At 41.4% G+C, this 23,452-nt stretch overlaps 2 protein-coding genes across 3 annotated transcripts; both read right to left on the bottom strand.

Annotated features, from left to right (window-relative positions):
- Nucleotides 1-1,254: 1,254 nt before the first annotated feature.
- On the bottom strand, nt 1,255-10,331 carry LOC115748374 (HIV Tat-specific factor 1 homolog). 2 transcript variants are annotated; one of them, XM_048281214.1, is made up of 13 exons: nt 9,953-10,331; nt 9,684-9,860; nt 9,368-9,591; nt 7,963-8,175; nt 7,097-7,189; nt 6,980-7,018; nt 6,575-6,664; nt 6,318-6,420; nt 6,117-6,197; nt 5,349-5,425; nt 4,416-4,496; nt 2,150-2,241; nt 1,255-1,799 (listed from the first exon to the last, which is right to left on the bottom strand). In XM_048281214.1, the coding sequence occupies exons 1-13, from the start codon at nt 10,029-10,031 to the stop codon at nt 1,676-1,678; spliced, it is 1,473 nt and encodes a 490-aa protein (XP_048137171.1). In that variant the 5' UTR covers nt 10,032-10,331; the 3' UTR covers nt 1,255-1,675. The 2 variants fall into 2 exon arrangements, with proteins under 2 accessions (XP_048137171.1, XP_030540702.1); XM_030684842.2 differs by having other exon boundaries at nt 9,684-9,821; nt 9,953-10,328.
- Nucleotides 10,332-17,288: 6,957 nt separating this feature from the next.
- On the bottom strand, nt 17,289-20,490 carry LOC115748375 (fatty alcohol:caffeoyl-CoA acyltransferase). Its single transcript, XM_030684845.2, has 2 exons — nt 19,979-20,490; nt 17,289-18,514 (listed from the first exon to the last, which is right to left on the bottom strand). Exons 1-2 carry the CDS (start codon nt 20,432-20,434, stop codon nt 17,564-17,566), a joined length of 1,407 nt encoding a protein of 468 aa, XP_030540705.1. The 5' UTR covers nt 20,435-20,490; the 3' UTR covers nt 17,289-17,563.
- Between the last annotated feature and the right edge of the window lie 2,962 nt (nt 20,491-23,452).

The raw sequence follows: 23,452 nt of genomic DNA on the forward strand, positions 1-23,452 counted from the left end.
TTTTTTTTTTTTTGTGGATTTTGTTTAGTCACATAATTTTTTTAATCTAATCTGTTTGCCGATTTTTCGCTTTATTTATAACCCTCCTAGAGATAATATAGGATATTATTTGAAAATATGCCTCAATAAATCAACTTCATGTAATTCTCAACTCATAGTTTTGTAAGAAACATGACCAAGATTCCATGTGATCGAACAAGGTCTGAACGTTTCATTTTTTTATGGATTATCTCGTAATTTTTGAATTAAGTTTGAATTAAGTAGGCTTCTGACGGTTTCCTTTTATTCTAATTGAAGGCTGTTTGATTTCATTGAAATACGCTATATTTTTTTTTTGGGTAAGGTCTAAATTTTTTTTTTGGTAAGGTGAAATACGCTATATTTTCAATTGCATAAATGCCGAAAAACATGAAATAAAACTACGTAGATTTAAAAGGGTTTATTCTAAGTAAGCTATATTGTTTAGTTGAGATCAAACCATCATAAATGTCGTAACTTTTGTACAACACTCACTTGAGTGTCTTAACTTTTCTTTTTCTTTTTTTTTACAATCACTTGAGCCTCATATTTTTTTTAAAAAAAAATTGTACACTTGAGTATCATTGGCAATTTACTTTATCGGAAATTCCGGCGTGGCATTAATTTATTACCAATCGAGCTGCGAGAGATCCAATTAGCTAAAGAGTGCAAAAACAGCATGGTTGGCTATTTGTTCTTGTCCCAAATTGACGAATTGGCGCTAATAGCTTCCATTGAAACCCTAGTCCCCAATTTACTGTTAAATGTTTCAATTGAAACCTTGAATTGATGTCGTTGGCTATTTGTTCTTTTTGCCCCAACTTGCAGTTGGGGCTTCAAATCCGAAGGCAAAGATTGCTCGGACTCGTGCAATATGTTGGGTTCTCCGGTCGGAGCACTCACGTTCGATTTATGCGGGCTTCCAATTCCTTTGCCGCTGTGAGCAACTTGAGACCGCCATCAAAAGCTGAAGTTGTTTGATCGAGGGCATCAATAAATGCAATGAAAAGTGAGCGATTTTTCACTTTTAACACTTAAGTAAGACTTTTAACACTTAAGTAAGTATCATGTGAAAACTATGACCTCAAGCGAACACCATACAAAAGTTACGATGCTTGTATTATATTTATCCCATGTTTAGTTATTCAACCTTTTTTCGAGAGAATTTTGGGAGTTATATACTTTAATGAGATCAACGGAACTCCAATTAATGTCATCATTGAATTTGAACTTCACTAAGTGAAATGTGTCCATAGCAACTGCAATTGATTAATGTGATATTTACTCATGACTATATATGTAATGAAATTGATGAAAAACAAGTATAAACAACATTCGGTGGGCTAAGCAGCTAGTGCTATCACACCAGATTTTGGTCTAAAGTAAACCCAAAATTAGTTCAGCTTTCATCCGCATAACTCCCAGATTTGGAAGGGAGCATCAGGAATGGAACCAGATGAATGCAGAAATGCAGGACAGCTCAAATAGTTGAAATAAAAAGACTTATCCCCAAAATCACTTCAGTTCCTTGCATCCTCTAGACACGCTCTCTTCTGTACAAGTAAAGAACTTGCCGGCGACTCCAGATTCCATGCGGTGGGGCACTGACATCAGAAGGTGCACGATAGCGCATTTGGAAGTGCGCATTCGACAGAGCTCACTCAGCTTCCAGTTCAGCCCCAAACTGCTCCAACCTCGCTGCATCCTCAGCTAAATCCCGGACTACAGCATGGTTGACAGAACCGTCATCCTCGCTGGCCTGTATCTGCCTACCCCCAAACCTAAAACGTGAACCAACAAATCAGGGTTACGAAAGTGAGTGAACAGAATGGAGAAAACGTCAGACCAACATCAGAGGAGAAAGGCAATCGTTTAGCAAAATACAGAAAAGGAGAAATGCAAGCAGATTTCTTCAAACATCAGTCTACCAAGCTTTCTTTGACAATTTAATAAATGCAAGACAAACAGCAATATAAAAACAGATTTGACATAGATGTAATTTTACAAGAACTACAGGACGCATCTACAACACTATCAGAAAAACGTTAGATGATTGCCTTCACCAGCCTTTTACATGCAGCGGCAAAATTTTAAAGTCAATGCCCCCAAATATCGGGGATCAAATAATTACCATCTTCCATTCATCAATTCGATGCACTTTTCAGCATCTTTCCTATCTTTAAATTTCACCAAAACAACACCCTGGGGATGATTCTCACATACCTGCAGGAAAAGCAAAACAGGCAAGCGCAAGATTTGATGTTATTATCAAAAGAAAACCATATCAAATGAATAGAGGAGCAGATGCAACAAGACTGAATCGTCCATTACTTGACTTTCTGAGCCTCAGAAGATACATTTGCCAGAAAAATGACATCAGCTACAGGGAAGACATTTGTAGAAAAGGTTCTTCCTGGAAGTAAATCAGTAAGGGAGTTGCTGCGGCCACCCTTGTGGCCTTTGTGGTCAGGCATGAGTTCATCTGAACTGGAGGTCAAAGGTTCATGGCATGGTATGCCCGAGAGAGAGAGAGAGAGAGAGAGAGTGAACTGGACATCAAAGGTTCATGGCATGGTATGCCAGAGAGAGAGAGAGAGAGAGACAGACAGACAGACAGACAGACAGGGGTATCAAAAAGTAAGGAGACAGTTTGCTAAGTAAATATAAAGCATTAGTTTGGACCAATATATATATATATAGCATTAGTGAAGAGAAAAACCAGTATGTCCGAGCATCAATCAAACTTGCAGCATACTAAGAGGAAAGGAGGTCGATAACCAATATTACTAGCATGAGACAACAAACCAGAACTAAACGCAAGTAGCAATCAGAATTCACCATGAGAACATCAATAATAATTGATACTCATTAATTACTCTAAACTCATTTTGCTAGGCAGGACACTATAAGTGACAATATTGTGTATGGCGCTCACTTTAGTACCAATATATATATTGTGGATCACTTAAGTGCCAATTTTTTTTTTAAAAACGATTAGTTGAGTGTCAACTCTGATGAGCTTCGCTGGAAATATGACGTGGCAATCGCCGGAGGATCCCAGTCAACAATAAAAAAGCTAAAAATTAATAAATTTTTTTTCACATATTGTTAAAAAAAACTAAAAGAAACTAAAAACCTAAGAAATGAGGTAAAAGTAAAAGATATTAATTATAAAAATACAAGTTGCAGTGGCGAGGGCTTATTGTGCCCACGCCACCACTACCCCACCATCGCCAGCAATGGTTGGCGAATGTGGGGATGGGCCAGCAAGGGTCGCTGAGCCCCGGCCAGTGGCCGGCGACCCCCGCCACTAGCTAGCGAGGGCTTGACCTCACAGCTTTGGCGAGGTTGAGCCTCGCCGCTGCTGGGCTAACCGCGTCCACCTGCACCGCTTCCCCATGTCCTCCATCACTGTTCCATCCCCAAAAAGATCAAAGCTTTCACTTCAGACCCACTTCTCGGCGACAACTCCTCACTAACCTCGTCTTACCCGTCACTCCTCTCTTCGTTTCATGCAAGCCCACATCTCCATTCTCGCCCATCGCTAATGCCCGCAGCCTCTTCTAGATGCCCCCTCCTTGGCTCACCAATAGGTGGGAGTGACCCTTATCCGTGATTTTGCTTATTACCCACTTCTCCACAACCTCACAGATCAATTATCATCAGCACAGACAGATATAGAGGCAAGGCCTGGCCGTCGTTGGGCGAGGCTCGACCTCGCCAGATCTACAAGGTTAAGCCCTCGCCAGCCAAAGGCAAGGGTCGTTGGCCACTAGCCGAGGCTTGGCGACCGCTGCCGGCCATTGCCAGCGATGGTGGGGCGACGGCGGCCCTGTGCCCTCGCCGCTGTGCGAAGCAGTTCTTCTTTTCTTTTTCTTTTTCTTTTTCTTAGTTTTTAAGCTTATTTTTAAAATTTAATTCCACTTTTTAAAAAAATTAGGTTAATTTGTAAAAATTCAATCCACTAAAAAAAATTGCCATGTGGACTTATTTTTTTAAAAAATTGCCACGTGGACTGACTTTTTTTTTTAAATCCATGTAATATTAAAAAATTAATAAAAAATACCACGTGGACTATTTGCCGAAATCTTACGTTGTTGGCACTAAAGTGTAATCCTTTTTTCTTTGATTTGGTACTTAAGTGAGCTGATGAAAAATATTGACACCAAAATGAGCGTTGTACACAAAATTGTCACTTGAGGTGTCCTTCTACCCATTTTTATACTAACAAAACCCCAAGTGGTAAGCCAAAGTGATCCATGGATGAAAAAATAAATAAATTTAGACCACGGATCAACCAATACTTTAATCGAAAAGCCTCAATGAGAGCTCTCAGATCAAGATCTCCGGTCAGATGAATGGCAATGCATGAAATGGACAGTGAAGACAAAAACTACCTTCACAGATTCTACGGGACCAACTTTCACACATTCCTCTCGGACATCTTCCTCCAGTTCGGGGCACAAATTCTCATCAGCCTGCAAAAATTATGAGAAAAGATAGCATAAGTATCCAAAAAGTCGTCCAAAATTCTATGTTGAACTGTTCAAAGTGAATAAGCTGTTTCCTTTCTTGGCTGGTTCTCACTTTTGGGCCAATTGAGTCAAAATCAATTGAAAAGGGAGATCAGAATCTGTAAAAGACTAGAAAACCTGCCAGAATCTCCTGTCCAATAACAAAGCAATTCTCGCCAAAGGAGAACATCATTAATTTGAAATTTGTTTTGGCATATCAGTTCAAGTGGATGTTCCAATTTTCCCATATATACTCCTGGGGCAAATGCAAATAAGCAATTCTCACTTTATTAAAAAAAAAAAAAAACCAAAATATGTTTTAGCATATTATCTCAAATGTGTGTTCCAACTTTCCTCTTACATGCTTGTTGAAGATGCAAATATTAAAAGTTCATAAGAGAAAGAAGAATGAACCTCTGCTATGGTAAATGTTATGAACATAACTCTAGGAGGCAAATTAACTTACTGCACTATGTTTGATTCCCCTCTTATCATGAATTAATTCAAAAAAATCTGAAAGGGTAAACAGTGACTAAGAGGAATAAAATGTTCCATCCCAACCCAAAAGGAAAATGGGCTAATAATGACAGGAAGAAAGGTTTCTCACATAAAGGTGGCAATACACAACCATCAAAATCCCAACATAAGAAATCATTTCTGATATGTGAGACAAATGAGAGAAGGAATCATACATCCTCATCTAATAGTGAGCAAACACTTGCTAGTGCCAACTTTCAAGCAGATTTTAGAAAGTGTGCCCACCATCAATTTCCTTAATACTAGCTAACCATGTTTAAATAAGTGTAGCAAACTTACCCTCATTTCAGCAGGTGTGAACAAATATCGAAGGACAACAGTAGCTGGAACTAAAACCTTTGCGTCATCCCTCCCACCTGTAGAGGTTATGTAACTTGTAATGTCCACGAGTATCATCAAATATGACAGCAAAACCTTCAAAAAGTATCTCAATTAAGGGCACCCCCAGGAAAAATATCAAACACATATGTAATTGTCATTTGATAACTCACAGGCACAGCAACTCACTAGGACCTTGTTTGAAATAACACCACGGAAGGCATCCTAATAACCAATATTTAAAGGATAAATGTGCATAGGGTAACAGTGAAAGGATGACTTCCACAATCTATATTTCCAATCTAAATGACTCAATCTGCATTACCAAAATTAAAAAAAAAAAAAAAAAAGGCTCTTTTGAAACAGAGTAGCTGGAATGCTAATCTATTCCATGATACACAGCAACTCCAGTTGCCAATCATAGTGAATCACTTCATTCCTATCACAGAATTCTTTCTCAAAGCATGTCAGCAAAGAAGATATGTCGACTACATGACATTGGAAACTTTGAAATGAGAATAACTCAATCTATCATGATATTAATAGGGTTCCAGTTATGGACTCCCCTGCTACTTAAGAAGCAAACAACCAAAGAAAAGAAGTTGCCCAAGGAAATTATCTCAAGAGTATAAGTTGAAGGCCCAAGGCAACATCTAAAGACTTCATGCACCCAAACGCTCAGAATTTTACTGAACTCAAGACAAATATAGACCCTGAAGAGGACTATACCCCAGCCAAGCATCTTCTCTTCCACCTTCTTCAGTTTCTTTTTCTTCTTGCTGTCCACTTGTTTAGAAAAGAATTTATCGCCTGCATGAAATATACAACACAGCATCTTGTCACGAAGAGTGGGGAAGAAAGAAGGGGAGGGGTGGGGAGCCTCAGAGAAGAAAACAAATATCTCTTATATCAACTGAATACAATGGTTACCTTTCTGCTCAAACTTAGCTAGGCTAACTGACATTGGTACCTTGCCACCAGGGCGAAAAGGTGCTCCATCCAATATTTGGATGGCTAGGGCAACTGAGGGCTCCTACATGGACATTTAACAATTCATTAAAAATAATGATAATAGATAGAGAAGCCATGCAGGATGAAGAAACCACACATTCAACTTCCAGAAATTACAAGCATGTGCATTTGCACAGGTCCACGTCCACGCATAAATTAAATATCTGCATAATCACCTTCAAATAAGTGACAAGGGCATCTCCCTTTTTTCTTCCAGTTTCTTTGTCAACATAGATCTTAATACGAGGCTTTTTTGTTTCAGGATCCTGGAAGAGAAAGTATTAGCGCTCATGAAATAGGGAGCATGACATCAAATCATTATGACAAATCAATATGTAGCCTCTCTTCTCTATAACATAAAAAACAAGCAGGGCACAATCCAATAACCCTAAGTGGCACAAATAGCTTCAGTCACAAAACGGAAAATTGCAAAGCATCTGAAATAAAAGGAAACGAAGTGGGGTCGAGAGGGCTGTAGTTTCAGCTAACAAGGAACATTAAAAAACAAATCAGCTAAAAAAGAACAAGACAATTTATCCGCACCACTGGAAATTAATAAAGAAGTAGGAAAACTAAACCACCTCCTTTAATATTCCACACTTGGAAAAAACCTCCACCACCTGCGCATACATGCTGACATCAATTTGTTGCTGTATAAAAGCTCATAAGCAAAACTAAAAAGAGTAGCATTCACTTACTTCCTCCATAGTGACATCCTCAGGCAACCCAGTTACGTATACATGCGTGTTAACCTTCAATTCAAACCAACTATCGGGTGGCTTGTTTGGTTCCTGAAAACAATATCCGGAAAAGGAAAAGGGTCCCTCTTATGATTTAACACTTTCATGCACGAATTTTCAGATACGATAAAAGACATTTCAGGCAGCACCATTGCAGGTTCCAAATACAATCCCTTTCATCAATATGGCATGCCTCTCTAGTCTGTTCGTGTTCAGCTCAAACCCAGAGAAAGTAAGAGAATCAAGAGACGTAAGCATGTACGACCATTATCAATATGTTTACATTTTGTCACTTTTCCATCTCATTTAATTATAACCCACTGACCCAAAGATGCGAGAACACAGTCAGCACAACATCCAGGGGATCAATATGATCGAAATGTAAGTAGCACATCACATGGCAATACTAATATGAATCTCCATGAATCACAAAATACACAAAATAAATCAGAAAATACAACTAGCATCTCCATTGAGAAAATCTCTCTATTTAATAAAGCAAACTAAAAGCAGTTTCAATCTCAAACTTTTACCAACAAAGTCAAGGAAAACCCTGGGAATACTAAAATGAATCATAACCAGAGACCATTAAACTAGGGACAAGTTTGTAATTCAGAAGTCGTCAAAGTAATGACTTTTTAAATCTAACACTTCAAAAATTTAAACTCAAACCTTTCTTGTCTTATAATAAATCCTAAACACATGAAAATCTTCAAAATTTTATCCATAAATATTTATTTTCTACTTTTTTTTAGCATGCAACACATGCAATTTTGCTAGTACAAAATAGGACACAAACAAAGTACAAAACGACCAAGGCAAACCTTTTTGGAGGCTTCCTTCTCAGGCAGTTTTCTCTTAGCATTAGATTTTGCTTCCTGCGAATCACTGACAGTCTTTGCTGCAGCTATATCAGCCGGTTCATGGACTTCTTCCTTCGTAGGTTCATCCAAATTTCCAGTAGGGAAGACTTCCTCTTCTTCCAGGAAAGTCATTTCTTCTAACCCATAGCCGTCCGTATTCGCTGAGATGTTATCCTAACATATTAGCAGGCATTCAACGTTAAACAGCTAACATCAGCAGTCAGCAAGGAGACAATCAACTGATCAGAAGTAACAACTTCCAATCCAAACACATAAAAACGTTACAACAGATACATAAAGACAGATGTATCACATTCAAACTTAAGGACTAATCAGATTTTTGGGATCAGCAAGTACTAATCAGAAGTTAAAAGCATGTTCTGCCTTAAAATAAAGTTCAATCCGCAAATATGTAAACTGGGAAAAGACTAGCACCTCCTCTCCTTAGATTCTTTAGTAGTGAGAGATTTCCATCGATTTTCTACCATGATGATAGTCGTGCTTCTCCTCCTATTCTTAATCCACTTCAGCAACATAATGACATCAACCTAAAACTACCATAAGCTCCAAAGAGTAACGTCTTTATAAATCTGTGTTTCAACCACATTTTCAGACAAATGCTTTAAGTCAACAAAAAATCAACATAGGCCTTGTTTGGTTCAGCATTTGGCCAAGGGACTTTGAGAAAATACAAATATCTTTGGGCTAAAGGTCTTTTTCAAAATGCAAGTAGTGTTTGGTAATGTGTATTTTAAAAACACATTTGAAAAGTAACTTTGACGTAAATGTTGTTTGGTAAAAAATGAACTTTGTAAAGTATTTTTACTTTTTGAAAAAAAGAAGCGGTGGTCGGCAGCGACGGCGGTCGGCGGCGACGGCGGGCGGCGGAGGAGGGAGACGGCTGACGGGGGGCCGGCGGGCCGGTGGCGGCAAGCGAAGGTAACAAAGTTAAAAAAAAAAAAAAAATTAGTTGCATTTCGTAAAAGTCCTTTAGCCCAAAGTACCTATTGGCTAAAGGATTTTAGAAAGCATTTAAGATGTAATTGCATCTCCCCAAAGTGAGTTAAAAATATAACCAAACACCATTTGCATTTGGCCAAGGGACTTTAGAGCCCTAATGTTCATTTTCAATATTGAACCAAACAGGGCCATAATGAGAGGACGAGACAGTGTTATAACCATGGAGTCAAAAAACACCGCAACATCACATCCCATGAGAGCCCCAAACATCAGAATCATCGCTAAGATTTAACAGAGATAAGCTAATTCTCGAAAGAGAAGCTCGCAAGTTGTTTTTCGTTGGTCCTGTACTCCAATAGAATCTCATACAATCTCAAAACTTTGACAAATGGAGACGAGGTGAGACCTGAGGAACCCATGCTCGGAGACCACGGTCCCACTTGTATCTAGTTCCATCATCATCAACAAACTCTTCCTCACCCTCTGGTGGTGTCGAAGGCCGGTTATGGTCTTCTTCCTCAAAGCCAGCACCAACACCGATGGAAAGAGATCCATTATTCGACCCCACCGCCTCGGACTCTCTAACTTCCCTTTGCCATTTCTCAAACTCGTCTTCGCTGTTCAATACGGCTGCACAGTCCATCGCAATGTAATGATATGTACTCGGCAGCCACGGCCTAATGAAAAGCACAGGAAACCAATTCACCCAGAAAAGCACACACCTGGGGGGTTTTGGGAATCATCCCCATTATCTGAACAGGGGAGCATCAGCTCAGGGATAGAAGAGAGAGGCTGCCAATCAGCTCTTCCTTCAGCCCACACGAGTGTACTCTCAGACAGATACCCGTTTTTCAAATGCTCTGCCCAAAACATCCAATCGCACTCCTTATAAGGGGAAGCTACGCAGGACTAAAATTTCTCCTCTTGGAGCTTGAAACTGAAAGAAAAAATCGACCCCATTGAGATTAAGAATCAAAGAAGTTGAACGTACCGAGCAACTCGGAGGAGGCATAAGGGCCAACGTTCTGCTGATTGTCGCCGAGAATGTACCACCCAGCTTCGGAAGCCATCTAAGCTTAGGTAATAGCTGCACCAAATCCAAGAGAGAGAGAGAGAGAGAGAGGGAGAAGGGGGGAAGGCGGCGACGGGACTTGGGCGCTGTCGCGGAGCTTGGATAGAGACGGAGCACAACGGCAGGTGGCGACGGCGAAGGCGCGGTGGCAACGTTCGGAGGAGGAGAGTCTCAAAAGAGACGAGAAGCGTCGCGCTCAAGCCTTCTCTGTTCGGGCAGAAACGAAGAAGCCCGACTTATGGCGATTCCGCCAATACGCCGACGTTTGTGCCCGGAAGTTTCAATTGAACTGCTCTTTCCTCCCAAATTTTCTAGTCCCACTGTTCGGGCCGTTCCCCATAAGTTGTCGCCGGTGTTCCGCGACGTCACGAGTTCGATTCGCTCGGGTGAATCTCTAGACGGCATGAGACCTCACGGTAACACACGAAGACGATCAGTAACGTTGGTAGCCATTTCGATCATTTTAGTGAAATCTCGTTCACTAATATAGAGTGTTTAGCAGGTTATTAAATTAGATTAAAGAAAAAATGACACGAATGGTTCATGTAGTGTGATCTCATGTGCAATAACATCCTTTAACCTTTAATTTATTTTACCATTCATGTAGTGTGATCTCATGTGCGATAACATCCTTTAACCTTTAATTTATTTTGCGCATCTTGAACTTTGATTCGTTGGGCAATATCATCTCTATATTTTAAATATTTGCGTATAGCTGCGTCAAATATTTATTAGTAGTTTAGAGAATATATTCAACAAATTAAAAGTTTAGGGGCGATATTGCATATTGGGCCAAAATTCGAAGATAACGCTGCACAAATTAAAATCCTGTTTATTTGATAAAAAATATTTTCGAAAACCATTTTTCGACTAAATTATTTCCGGAAACCATTTTTCTACTTTCCTATATTTAGATGAAGGAAACTATTCGATTTTCGGAAAACGTTTTTAATGGACTAAAAACAACAAACTTATATTGAGAGAAAATAACTTTTCCTTTTGACAAGAAAAAAATAAATTAAAATTTACCCTTTGTCTTTAAAATAATTTTTATGAAAAACAATTTTTTTATCATGAAGTTTGCAATGAAATAAACGCACTCTAAATATAAAAGTGAGTGATAATATTTTCCGAGTTTCTTCTCCCAAACCTCCATTCTTTACAGACTTTTTCTTCAAAGTGGAGCACTTTCAATCTTATTTAACCTATTGGCTACTGTGAGCACTTTGTGCCACGTAAGAACTTATGTAGTTTTTCTTAAAATTTCTATCATGTATGCACCGACAGCTCTATTGCGGAGCTATTAAGTGTGACTTGCTAATCAACCCAATCATAATATTGAAGGATGAGATCTTTTCTCGAAAAATAGAAAACTCTTTTCTCAAGATGGTCTTTCTAAGTCCCATCAATGGAGACCTCTTGTATTGTTTGTGTCTTATCTTGAATCCTCATCATCGGTTTCCGATGATCTCTTGTTTGCCAGGTGATGAGTAAGCATGTGCGCAGGCTCATGCTTTTTTTTTTCCCCTTATACTAACGGCGGCGGATCCATTAGAAAACAGGAGCTGCTATCTCTAGGTATGGTAATGTCTACCTAGTCTTCACTGGATTCACCCGACTAGATGTTCTCCGTAAAAAACATAAGAGGACTCCTCGTTGGGAATGAAACAGCTGCACTGGGATACTCGGAAAGAAGTAAAGCACATTTCGATGCCTTCTTGAGGACCAATGTGAACGTTTTGGACTCGCGAGGGACTGTCAATGATATACTGGAGAAAGGTAGGAATGGCGTCAAGTCCATTGTAATCTTCCTTTTAATGATACAGCTTTTACCGGAGGGTTGCCACTTTTGCATGTGAAGCTTCTTGGGAGCAATTGAACCGGTGAAAATCTTAGTAATTTAAGTTTTCTCAAAAGTTCAACACTGGCATAACTAGTATGAGCTAGTCTATGGTGCCATAATTCTACATACATACATACTAGCACTACGTGACTAGTCGGGCGCTAGCCGAGGGCACCACTATGCCTTGCTGGTCTGCCGCTTATTATGATAGTTTAGAGGGCGATCGCGGAGAGTTTCCTATTTCTAATTTTCTTTCTACCCTACCCTCAAAAAACTTAGCTGCTTCTACTTCACTTCGAAAAGAAAAAACTAAGAAAAATGTCCAATACCATTGATGTCCAATAGCTTTCATAGAAATGGCTAGATCTCCATTCTAACAACGGTTTGAGATCACTAATCATATAGAGCTTGCTGGATGAGAGCAGAGCTCATCTCTTGAACTCGTTACGGCAGCTAGTTGAATGGAATGTGTTGGTTATGTTGATGCAATTTAAAATAATTGAATCTAAAAAAGAATGTAAAAACTTAAAAAAAAAAGTATATTTAGCCTAATTTGAAGTTGTGTAGGATAAAGTAAAGCTTTCTCATTAACATAACTATTAGTAATCTAATTTAGAAGTGTATTATGACACATTCTCAAAGAATCTATGATATAACTTTTGGGCTTGTCCTACATCAATTGTGGAATGGACTGGTAGTTGGTTTATGTGAGGGAAAGACTCATCTTTTGAGCTAGCTTTTGAAAGCTTTTGGGATGAGAGAGGCTTAAGACCACTCAATACCGGTATCAAAGCTTTGGTCACCCAACATTCACACGGGAGATATACGTGTTGTCGTTGCCTCGGACCCATGGCTCGATATGTGAGAGGGAGATTGTTGGGGTTGTCCCACATTGGTTGTGAAAGGAGCTAATAGTTGATTTATAAGTTTGAGGGAAAACTTCATCTTTTGAGTTAGCTTGCTTTTGGGATGAGAAAAGCTCAAGACGACCCAACAATAATGGCATAATAGCTAAATCTATTAATGATTATGTGATCCAATTCCAATGATTTATGTTGTCCTACAAGTGAGCTTGCCAGTTGAAGGTGAGCGAGGCTCGGCCTTGAGGCCGGATCCGGTGAGCAAGGCTCGGCCTTGAGGCCAAGCTTCACCTAGCAAGGCTCGAGCTTGCCCATGAGGTCGAGCCTCGCTGGACCGCACTAATGGTCGGCAAACGGTCTAGGGAAAAAAAGAAAAAGATAAAAAAATAAAATAAAATACAAAAAAAAAATAAGTATTAAAATAAAATATTAAAAAATTAAAAAATTTAGGAGGAGAATTTCAGGAAATGTTTTCACCTCTTCAGTTCGAAGAATTCACTATTTTGAATTTATACATAAGAATTTTCATTGACCGAAAAGTCTATTACGTTGACTTGTCATTTTAGACGAACCAAACAGGTGAAAGTCCGGAAAACCAATTCCCGAAAATAATTTTCCCTAAAACAAACAAGCCCTAAGTAAAATTGGAATATGAAGGAATAAAATATCAGTTCTATTGTGGACGTATTCTAGTTCTATCAATATGTAAGTATCGTCGGATCAATCATAAGAATTATATTATCATTAACACATCTTCTTTGTTATATCTATATTCGTATGAAATTACGAATATCATTGGTTATCTAATTAATTATTGTTAGTGATCAATACAAACATATACCTTACAAGTCACAATATTACAACATTATTTTATGATATGGCTATTAGGGGAGAGCAAATCGGACAACCCAACCAACCGGACCGGTGGTCCGATTCTCGATTCCAAAGGGTGACAGTTCGATTTCTAGCCCTTAAAATTTGAACTGATGGCTAGGCGGTCCGGTTCCCGGTTCTAAGGGTACAAGACCGGATCGGATAGCTCGATTTTAATTTTTTTTAATTCTTTTTTTTTCTTTTATAGCTTTTAACTAAAATTCAAGCGAAAATCATCACTTTTTTTTTTTCCAACTCCCACAAACAAGCAGCAATCGCTGATCATTCCAAAACATGGTAATCAAAAACTTCATATTGACAATAAAATCACCGAACCCAAAAAAAAAAACAAGATGCAGAACTCTGAGCTATTCATGTCTTTGTGTCCACAAAATCGACACCAAATGCTTCAAATAAAAGAAAATGCGATCACATGCCAAACAACTGACTCTTGAAGATTGAAGCACCGATGAAGTGAGCCGGGCAGGCATCGCCAGCTCGAGCATAGCAAGCATCAAAGAGTGAGCAAAGGCATGGCTGACGAATGGCAATAGTTTTCAAAGCATTAGGCGGTAGCAACCATCGAACTAGAGACAGCAAGAACACGTCGGGGGCTTCGACACAGAATTTACCAAGCTTCCCTCTAAGTTGTACGCAAATTTTTTTGTTTTTTTTTGCGGCTCTCGAAGCTTCGATTTTGTTCAGATATTAGAAAGTTACAAATGAAATACTTCAAATATGGCACTTTTTAAAAAAAATTTTAAATGTGCACAACTTACGTCCAGGGGTACAAGACCGAACCGGCTGATTTTAATTCTGTCATTTTATCTTTTCTTGTTTGTATTGTTGGGACTGGAACTTCTGTCTTGCCTTTCAATGCTCCTTGCATGAAACAGTGCAATTCTTGAATGCTGCAAATTTATCAATTCTATTGGACCACCTGGGAACCGCGGTCCGATCCGGTTCCTGGTTTTTGCCTTCTTGGGACCATCAGTCTGGTCCCCGATTTCGAAAATAGGGAACCGGGACCACCGGTCCGGTTCTCGGTTCTTGAGCAGAACCAGATCCAACCGAAAATCGCTCACCCCTATTGGCTATAGCAATTAATTCTTGAACGTGCAATTATTTTAACGTAATTATCAGATTGATATTTTCTGAACAATTAGAGTAATTACCTCTTTCCGATACCATCATTCACAATTTCAACCTTCACTATAGAAAAACTTTCTTGTGCTATCAAAAAAGGGAAGGTTTTAAGTTTTCCTTTAAGCTATTGACACATCTAAAATTCAAAACTTAAGAAAAGCTTTATGTTTTCTTTTTTCCGTAAACACGTACACCTATCGATTTGCTTCATCTATGTCTCCAGCGAGAGTAGAATCCACATAGCCCATTGGCTCACTCCAAGAGCCGCCCCTTCAGATAGCCGAGGATCTACCTCCCAACCTTCTGGCGAGCCTTACTTGGATGCTTCATCCACCGGCTAAAAAAGGGCTCGATCCCCTTGTTCTAGCGCACCTCAAACTCGCGTCAGACCCATCTCAATCTCGGGGAATCGATCCAAACTCCGATTTGGAAAGTGATCGACCACAAAGCAAGAGAGATGTATCTACTAACCACTCGAATTGAGAACTGCTTGGACCTGACCGAATCGGCTGGTTCTGGACGGTTCCTGATTCCATAAAAGTAGAACCGTTGTTTTTTGGTCCGGTCCGAGGAGGGGCAGGACTCAAGCCGTTTGTTGCCTTATTCTTGATTGAGTTTTGAACGCTCCCTGTTTGTAGTTTCACATAATGTCTTTTGGGTGTTGTCAGCTGATGTGCTTGCGGATCAAAAACCCCTACTGCGGGTTTTGCTGTGTTGTTAGATTTGCTTGTGGATCAAAAGACTTGTATTGTGGGTTTTGCTAACTGGTCTGTTAGATTTTGGAATGTGCTATGTTCTGGCTCTCTCATGTCTCTTGTTGCATGTCGAAAAGATAGTCAATAATACGTCATATTAGCAACAACTGCTTGTTTTATCATTGTAAAATGACATAAAGATATTAAAAATGTCAAAATTTGAGTACGGCACTCACTTTAGTGCCAAATTTTTTTTGGATCTCTTAAATGTCAATTTTTTTTAATATATATTATTTGAGTGCCAAGTCAGGTGAGTTTTGCTGGCTCGCCGGAGGATTTTAGTTAGCAATAAAAAAATAATAATACTAAACAACTGAAAAACAAGCTGAAAACTAAAAAAGAAAAAACAAAATATAAGGATTGCAGCCATTAAGTAACAGTGGCCCATCATCATCATCTTCATCTTTGTCTTCGTCTTCCCCAGTGGGCAATGCACATTGCTCTGCAAGTGGGTCGCCGACCCTTGGCAAGCACTCAAGAGATGCAAATCTTGCAGAATTTAAAAGATCAGATAAAGGCGTCTTGGTTCTGAAGAAACTGAGGATCGAAAACCCTAACGAAGCCTCGCTGCCCCACCATTGCCTACGAAGGGGCTCGGCAAGGGCTTGTCCAACCCTTGCCGGTGCCGCCCCACCGTCGCTGGCAATGGTTGACCCTCACCCACCTAAGCTTAACGTGTGAGCTGAGTCGCCAGTAGTTAACTTTCAAATTTTGCCGGATTCTTCTCAGCACGAATCTCTCTTCTTCTTCTTCATCCTAATTCAAACCCCCAAAATACTCAAATATTTTCTCGATTTGAATTTGATATCGAGCCTCTTTAAGTCTGAAACCGAATTCCCAATGGCAGAACTGCCACCATTTGATCTTCTTCCTCTTCTTCTCCTGTTTCTCTTCTGCGAAAACCCTAAAAATATGAAGGCTCTTTGCAAGTTCCGCGAGGACCAGAAGCGGCTGATCTGGGCCAAATTCCCCCTCAACATCCTCGGCCTCCCTTTCCTGTCCGGCATCGTCGCCGGCGAGTCCAAGGAGCTCACCCTCAACCTCGACACCTTCTTCGGCCGCTGCAAGCATCGCCTTTATTATTATTTTTTTCTAGTTTTAAATTTTTTAAGCTTATTTTTAAGATTAAGATCGAATTTTTTAAATAAAATTGCCACGCGGACATTTTTTTTTAATACAATTGCCACGTGAAGTCCACGTGGGCTTATTTCTTAATTACAAATGATGTGGCACTAAAATGTTTTAAAGATAAATGCAACGTGTATTTTTTGGCTGGAATGTCCGATCGTTGGTATTTATGTGATCGTTTTTTCTTCGATTTGATACTTAAGTGAGCTGACAAATAATTTTGGCACCAAAATAAGCGTCGTATACAAATTTTAACACTTAAGGTGTCCTTCTACCCATAAGAAATGATATCCCTATATTTGAAGCTCAAGTATCTCTTCTTGAGACTATGATGTGGGTCTTTGTTGACAAAGGTCTAAGGCTGATTGTTGTGGCATTTAATGTGTTTAACACGTTTGAAGGAACAAGAATTATTGTGAATCCACCGGTTCTATTAGACCATCCAGTCCGATGCCAAGACCATTCGATCCAGTTCTGGGTCCCAAAAACTAAGAAATGGTCCTTCTGTTCCGTTTTTCGATTCTTGGTCGGGACTGGGTCGACCAGTGAACCGGTCACCCCTAATATCTACTTTCGCGTCGTCCAAGTATAGTTATCAGGACATTAAGCGGGATTTCCCAAATGTTTAACCTGACAATGAAGATCGACCATAAACAAAACCCAGGGATCCAGGAGTTGGGACAAATGAACATATAATCAAATAAGGCAACACACTTCTAGTTCTCACCTCCATTGATGAGTGAGAGATGCGATGATTTGCTGCGCTGGACGTTCATATACAATACTTGCATGTATACATCCACAGATAAAAATCCACACATACTCATCTCTATCTGTATATATTTATGTGCGTATGAAACCCGACGTGCACATATGTATACGTATATAAAGAGAGAGATTTGAACAAGGCAAATTAAAATTAAGATCAGTGATGGTCTCCGGCCAATAACTTATGGAACAGAGACTGGAACTTGGCCATCTCCGGGCCGGGCAGGGCGACCAAAACACTGACGCCGTCGCCGCCGTTTTGGCTAGCTGCTGTGATCATGTCCGGAAAGAGCAAGATGATGTCCTTGCGGTGGTACACCAGTGGGCAGCTGTACCTCGGCCTCCCCCACGGGTACTCCACGTCAGCGAACCCGAGCCTCCACCACGACGACACCAGCACCTCCCCGTGCGGGAACCCCACGTTCACCTCCCCCCAGTCGATGGCTGACCTCGCGTAGTCGTCTGTCATCCTCCCCGCCCCCTCCGTCACCATCTCCACCAGCCTCCCCAGCGGCCATTCCTCCAGCTCCCCGGGCGTCGCCGTCGCATACGCCGTCAGCACCGCGTTCCCTGCATAGCCCCGCGGCAGTGGTGGCTCCAGCCTCGGCCTTATGTCCACAGCGTACAGCAGGGTCGACGCTCGGCTCTTGCTACTGCCGTCGTCGATATCGGCGCAGGAAGACAGGGCCTTGCACCGCCATATGTGGGCGGTCACGACGTTGAAGCTGGTGACACGTGCCTTGGGATAGGATGATCCCGGGCCGCTGGCGTCCTTGGCGGCCCTCTCCTTGAGACAGGCAATGTCATTGGGAGAGAGCTTGAAAATCTTGAAGTCGAGGTCCTCGGAGGCGTCATTGAACACGATGGGGCGCGACGAGTCCTGGCCCTTGGGAACGTCGAGCTTGAGCAGCTCCGGGTGCGGGAACGAGACGCACGGCGGCGACCGGGCGGCCAGGAGCCGCCTGTCGTTGCAGGGATCCACCACCAGGGGCTTGTCGGCGGCAAGTGCGGCCAGGTTCTGCAAGAACATCTTGAAGCTCAGCCCGTCGAAGGTCGCGTGGTTGGTCGAAGTCCCCATCGCGAAACCCCCGCACGCGAACGACGTCACCTGTCCAACCAAATCGTCATCAACAAGACAAACACATCGATCGCTACCTCCTCTCATCAAAAGGAGAGTAACCCAAAAATCTACATCTATCAACAAATCGTGGGACGTCTATCGATTGATGAACTCCTTGCATGTGATGTCTCCTCGTACATTAACCGAGTATAAGCTGAAGACGACGAGTGAGGACAGATTGAGCTCAGTGAAAAACATGAGACAGCTTTCGTTCACCTCGTGATCTATGGAGGGAGGTAAATGCCATTGAATGGAGCTTTGGAACCCGTGGCCCACAGTGATTAAAATCACAGAGACACCGATCTGATCGGCCGCAGATTCCGGGGCGTACGAGACAGACCTGTTCCTTCTTCTTCTTCTTCTTCTGATGACCGAGACTGATCATAAAGAACTGGGTCACGTCACGGAGATAAAAAGTCGTGGTGGAGGTGGAAGAGATTCAAAACTGTCACGATCGGTAAGGGCTCACATGAAACCACTTCAAAAATTACATTTCTCTGCCAGGAGCCCATATGATAGAGAAATGTGTTTGATGAAAATTTGATCGAAGTAGAAATTCGTTTGGTAAAAAAATTGACTTATGGTAGGATTTTTCACTTATAGTAAGATTTTTTACTTCTGATAGGATTTTTGGCCAATTTTGAGAAATAAAAAATTTTAACTTTTTGGCTCCAGAATCACTTCTTGGACCACACTCACCTCCGCCGGCCACCGTTGTTGTGATCGCCGGCCGCCGACCATAGCCGCTGCGATTGCCGGCCGCCGCCCACCCACCGCCGTCGGCCGGCCGCCGCGGTCGCCGTCCACTGTCGCCGCCAACCGCCGCCGTTGACCATTGCCGCCGAAAATTTTGTTAATAATGTTTCAAAAGTAGAAATTTTCAATTGTTACTAAACGAATTTTTCTGATCAGAAGTCAATCTGGAGGAGAAGTAGAGAAATCAACTTCTGATCAGAAGTTGATTTCTTAGATAGAAGTGTTTTCATGCGCACCCTAAGTTTCTCAAGAGATGGAAGGGAGATCAAGGGCTCGTGCAGCATTTATTGACGAACTGCTCAGGCGGCGGTGGGCGCAACAGTGCAGAGGAAAATCTAAATCTAACCTAGCCATGTGCGACCGACGATGATCACTGTCGGCGACAGATCCAGATCAGGAACTTCGTCACAGAAGAGCAGCGAAGCGACTCGTGTCTTGTTCATGGAGATTTGGAGGGTTTTATGCCACACATGTTCACAAAACTCTCTGACGTAACAACGTTAATTCCACACAAACACACTGCTATTCCAACTCTAGAATTTCATTTCAGAAGATGTTTGTTTTTTTGCATTTTAGCGGTAATTCCTTCTCTCTTTAGCTTTGGATAATGTGTGATTTCCAGCTCACTAATCAACTATTAGGGTTTTGCAAACGTTTATCTCCGTTTATCACTTCAATTGCCCACACATGACATACCTGGATGATGCACAGGGGCTGATTGTCGGGTGGCAGCGAGTCCAGAGACTTGGTGACCAGCCGCTCGAAGGCCGGGTTCGGAAAGACCAAGTCCCCGATGTCGTCCAGACAGCACTCGCTCGAAGCCACCGTGAACCCGACGCCCTCTGAGTTGCTATCGATCTCCAGGCGCCCGGTCGCAGCATCGAGCTTGAGCCGCCCACTCAGGAACTCATAATGCACCAGGATCTTGGCGAGCGCGGCCCTCAGCGCCTCGGCCACCCTGTCAGGGTGGAACTCGGGGTGGGCAGGGAAGAAGTGGATGGTCTGGACGTCGAAGTTGAGGACCTTGTCGATGTTGGACAGGAAGAAGGGCTCGCGGGGAATGTGGCCGGACGGGAACACCAGGGATGTGTCGTGGACGGTGACCTTCAGGTCCTGGATGAGAGGCGGAGGTTCTTGGCATGCTGTCGCCATCTTCTTTTTTCTGTCTTCTCTCTTTACCGATCTTTCTCGTGCGCATCACTAGCGCATGAGCAACCTTGGGTATATATAATACGTAAAAGGTGCTTAATCAATCCCCTTAAAAGTGCCGAAGGAAAATGCGTACTTGACCTTATCATGATGGTCCCCTACGGAAGAAGCAGTAGAAGAAAATTGTATAATCGGGCACGATACCCCTCAACGGGCAATGCGCAAGACGTATATATACTGAGGGATCCATTTTACTATTATCGGCTTTACACAACACAAGTTTCTTCTCTAGGAACATTATCGAAAAAGTTCTAAACCTATGGCACTTGTGTCAATTCGATCATAAACTTTTCAATTTTGCCAAACAATCCCAAACCTATTCATTTTTTGGCAATTGAGTCCATTCAATCAATTTTAACCGAAAATTGCTAACATGAAAGCCGGTCGTTCTACATGACACAACCAATATTGACGTGAACATTTTTTGTATATAATTCTTTGAGTTTATAAATTTTTTTTTTTTTTTCTTTTCTTCTATTTACTTTTTCCTAGAATGAGGCTGTCAAGGGTCGCCGAAAAACCCTTGTCAACCATAGGTGAGGGTCGAGACGCCCTCAACGGATCTAAGCAATGTGGGCTCACCTAGCCCACATATGGCGAGGGTGTTGTGGCCCTTGCCAGATTTTGGCAAAGGGCTACACGCCTTCACATTGGCCGGCGATGGCATCCCCGCCCTCACCGAGGCCTTTATTAGCCAAAGCGAGGTCATCGAACGAGGGTCCGCGAGCCCTTGCCTAGTGAACAATAAGGGCATTGTGACCCTCATCCAAAGCATGCGAGAGCCACGACGCCCTTGTCTAGTGCCAACAAGGGTCATCGGCTCTTGCCTTGCCATTCTACGCAGGATGACCGACATCCACGTTAGCGATTTTCGATCAAAATTGGCTAAATACACTCAATTGCAAAAATATGAAAAATGTTTAGGACTAAATCCGCACAACTAAAAGGCATTTGACTGAACTGACACAAATTCAATAAGTATATGACTTTTTCGGTAGCCTGTCCCGTCACTCTCTAATCCATGTTAACTCATGACATCTCATTATAAAGGTCGAAACCAGAACTTTGAGTGGTAGGGTAAGGCCAAAAACCTCCCTGTGGAAAGTGACCGAAACCGCAATGGGGACCAAGGTTCGGGGAGGAAGGGTTGGCAATACACACATTGTTTGGGGTATCTCCTCTGGTGCTTGTGAGATTGCCAAGATGGTGCAACATGACTGTTGATCTCCTGACACACAATAAATATCGATCCAAGAGCCAGCTGGTTTAGATGGAGGGATGATGTGGGTGGTGGTGGTGGTTATTTAAGACAGGTGGTTGAGTAGGTTAAGGAGATAACGGATGGGTCGGGCAGCGAGGCTTTATGCACAACTAGCAATATATATATATATTTGACACAAAACCCTAAGGTCATTTATTTTTGGAGAAGGGTTTGGCAGGTTTTTGGTTTTTTGCCCCATGTCTCTCAATCATCATCATAATCATCGAAGCCACGTAGGGTTCATAATGCCACTTTGGCACAAGAGTTGGAACTTGTCTGTCGAGTGTCATGTCAATCGACCTCATTTTTTTAAGTATTGAGCACTAGAAGCTTGTCGCGTTTGGAACAATGTTGGATCCTAGTCGATCTCCGTGGCCTACCTCCTAGAAGAAGGTGTGCACCTCGCTATCAATGGAGAGTCAAGATCCTCTGAATTTATGGAGGTTAACCTGCATGTCACGTTTACGGTTTAACTCCTTAAATAATTGAGATCGACACTTCAACAAGCCAATTGTCTCGCCTTCGCTAGCTCAGGCCCGAGCGTCCCTTGATGAGGGCGGTTCGCCTGAGGCGAGCAGAGGGAAAAATATATTAAAAAAAAAAAGAAAAGAAGAGAAAAGGAAAGGAAAAAAAATACAAAATGCAAAATACAAAAAATAAAATATTATGAAAAATTATTCACGTCGATCATACCACATAGGACGTCCGGTGCTCATGTCAACTAGTTTTGGCCAAAATTGACTGGATGGACTCAATTGACAAAACGTGAAAATTCTTAAAACTCAATTGACATAATTAAAAAATTTATGAATGAATTAGCAAAAGTACAGCAGGTCTAAATCTTTTTGGGCAATTTTTCCATGGAGGCACAGGCCTTGATGATAGGGATAGATGAAAAGGATGGTGTCACGTTGGCGCGGGCTCGTAACGACGGGAAGATGGTAGTGTGGAGCCGTCAGGAAGAAGGGGGAAAGAGAGAGAAAGACATAAGGAATAAGAAAAAAAAAAAGAGGAAAATACATCCCAACCAAGGAATACTTCACATGCTTGACATGCATGTTTTCCTCTTAAAAGGCTAAAATTTACCTTGTAAATTCAAATTTAGAGATCCCAACCTAGAAATTTTGGCTTTGCCTTTTGCTTTATACGTGAGATGGATTAATTTAATGTCGAAGTTGGACGATTGAATATTTTCTTAGATCAGCAAATTATTCAATGTAACGTTGCTAGACTGATGACATTAGTTCCTTGGACCCATTACAGATCTGGCAATATATACAAGATACGAGCCAATACGTACATATACATATACTACAAGGTATATGTATGCGTATACGTGTACACGTCGTGTGGTATATAGCTAAAAGGTAGGGGTTTTACTAACTACTTGGAGTAACTTTGAAATTATAACCACTCATCTGTTTTTAAAAATTTAGGGTTTTCGATGTTAGGCCATAAATGTAATGGTAAGGGACAAAAATGAAAATATAAAAATCCGATAAGCCATTAAACTTGATAATTTTTCTAACAATTTGTTTTCCTAAGCTAATTTGTAAAAAAAAAAAATTATATGGAAATGTAGGGAGGTGTTGAATTTAATAAAGCTTGAAATTAATGAATCGGTCGATGTTTATCGGCCGACATGAACTTTCGGTGCGAAGGAGATTTGCCAGTGGTTGTGCCTTGTGGCTTCAGGTAAA

The sequence above is a fragment of the Rhodamnia argentea genome, chromosome 6 (assembly GCF_020921035.1).
Source record: "Rhodamnia argentea isolate NSW1041297 chromosome 6, ASM2092103v1, whole genome shotgun sequence".
NCBI classification, from domain to species: domain Eukaryota; kingdom Viridiplantae; phylum Streptophyta; class Magnoliopsida; order Myrtales; family Myrtaceae; genus Rhodamnia; species Rhodamnia argentea.

Coding starts and splice junctions, on each gene's coding strand:
- LOC115748375 (XM_030684845.2), bottom strand. CDS start 20,434: ATGGCGACAGCATGCCAAGAACCTCCGCCTCTCATCCAGGACCTGAAG. Junction 18,515..19,978: donor AGCCCCTGTGCATCATCCAG/GTATGTCATGTG, acceptor TTGGTTGGACAG/GTGACGTCGTTCGCGTGCGG.
- LOC115748374 (XM_048281214.1), bottom strand. CDS start 10,031: ATGGCTTCCGAAGCTGGGTGGTACATTCTCGGCGACAATCAGCAGAAC. Junction 9,592..9,683: donor TGATTCCCAAAACCCCCCAG/GTGTGTGCTTTT, acceptor TGGACTGTGCAG/CCGTATTGAACAGCGAAGAC. Junction 4,497..5,348: donor TCACACCTGCTGAAATGAGG/GTAAGTTTGCTA, acceptor TAATTTTTGCAG/GCTGATGAGAATTTGTGCCC.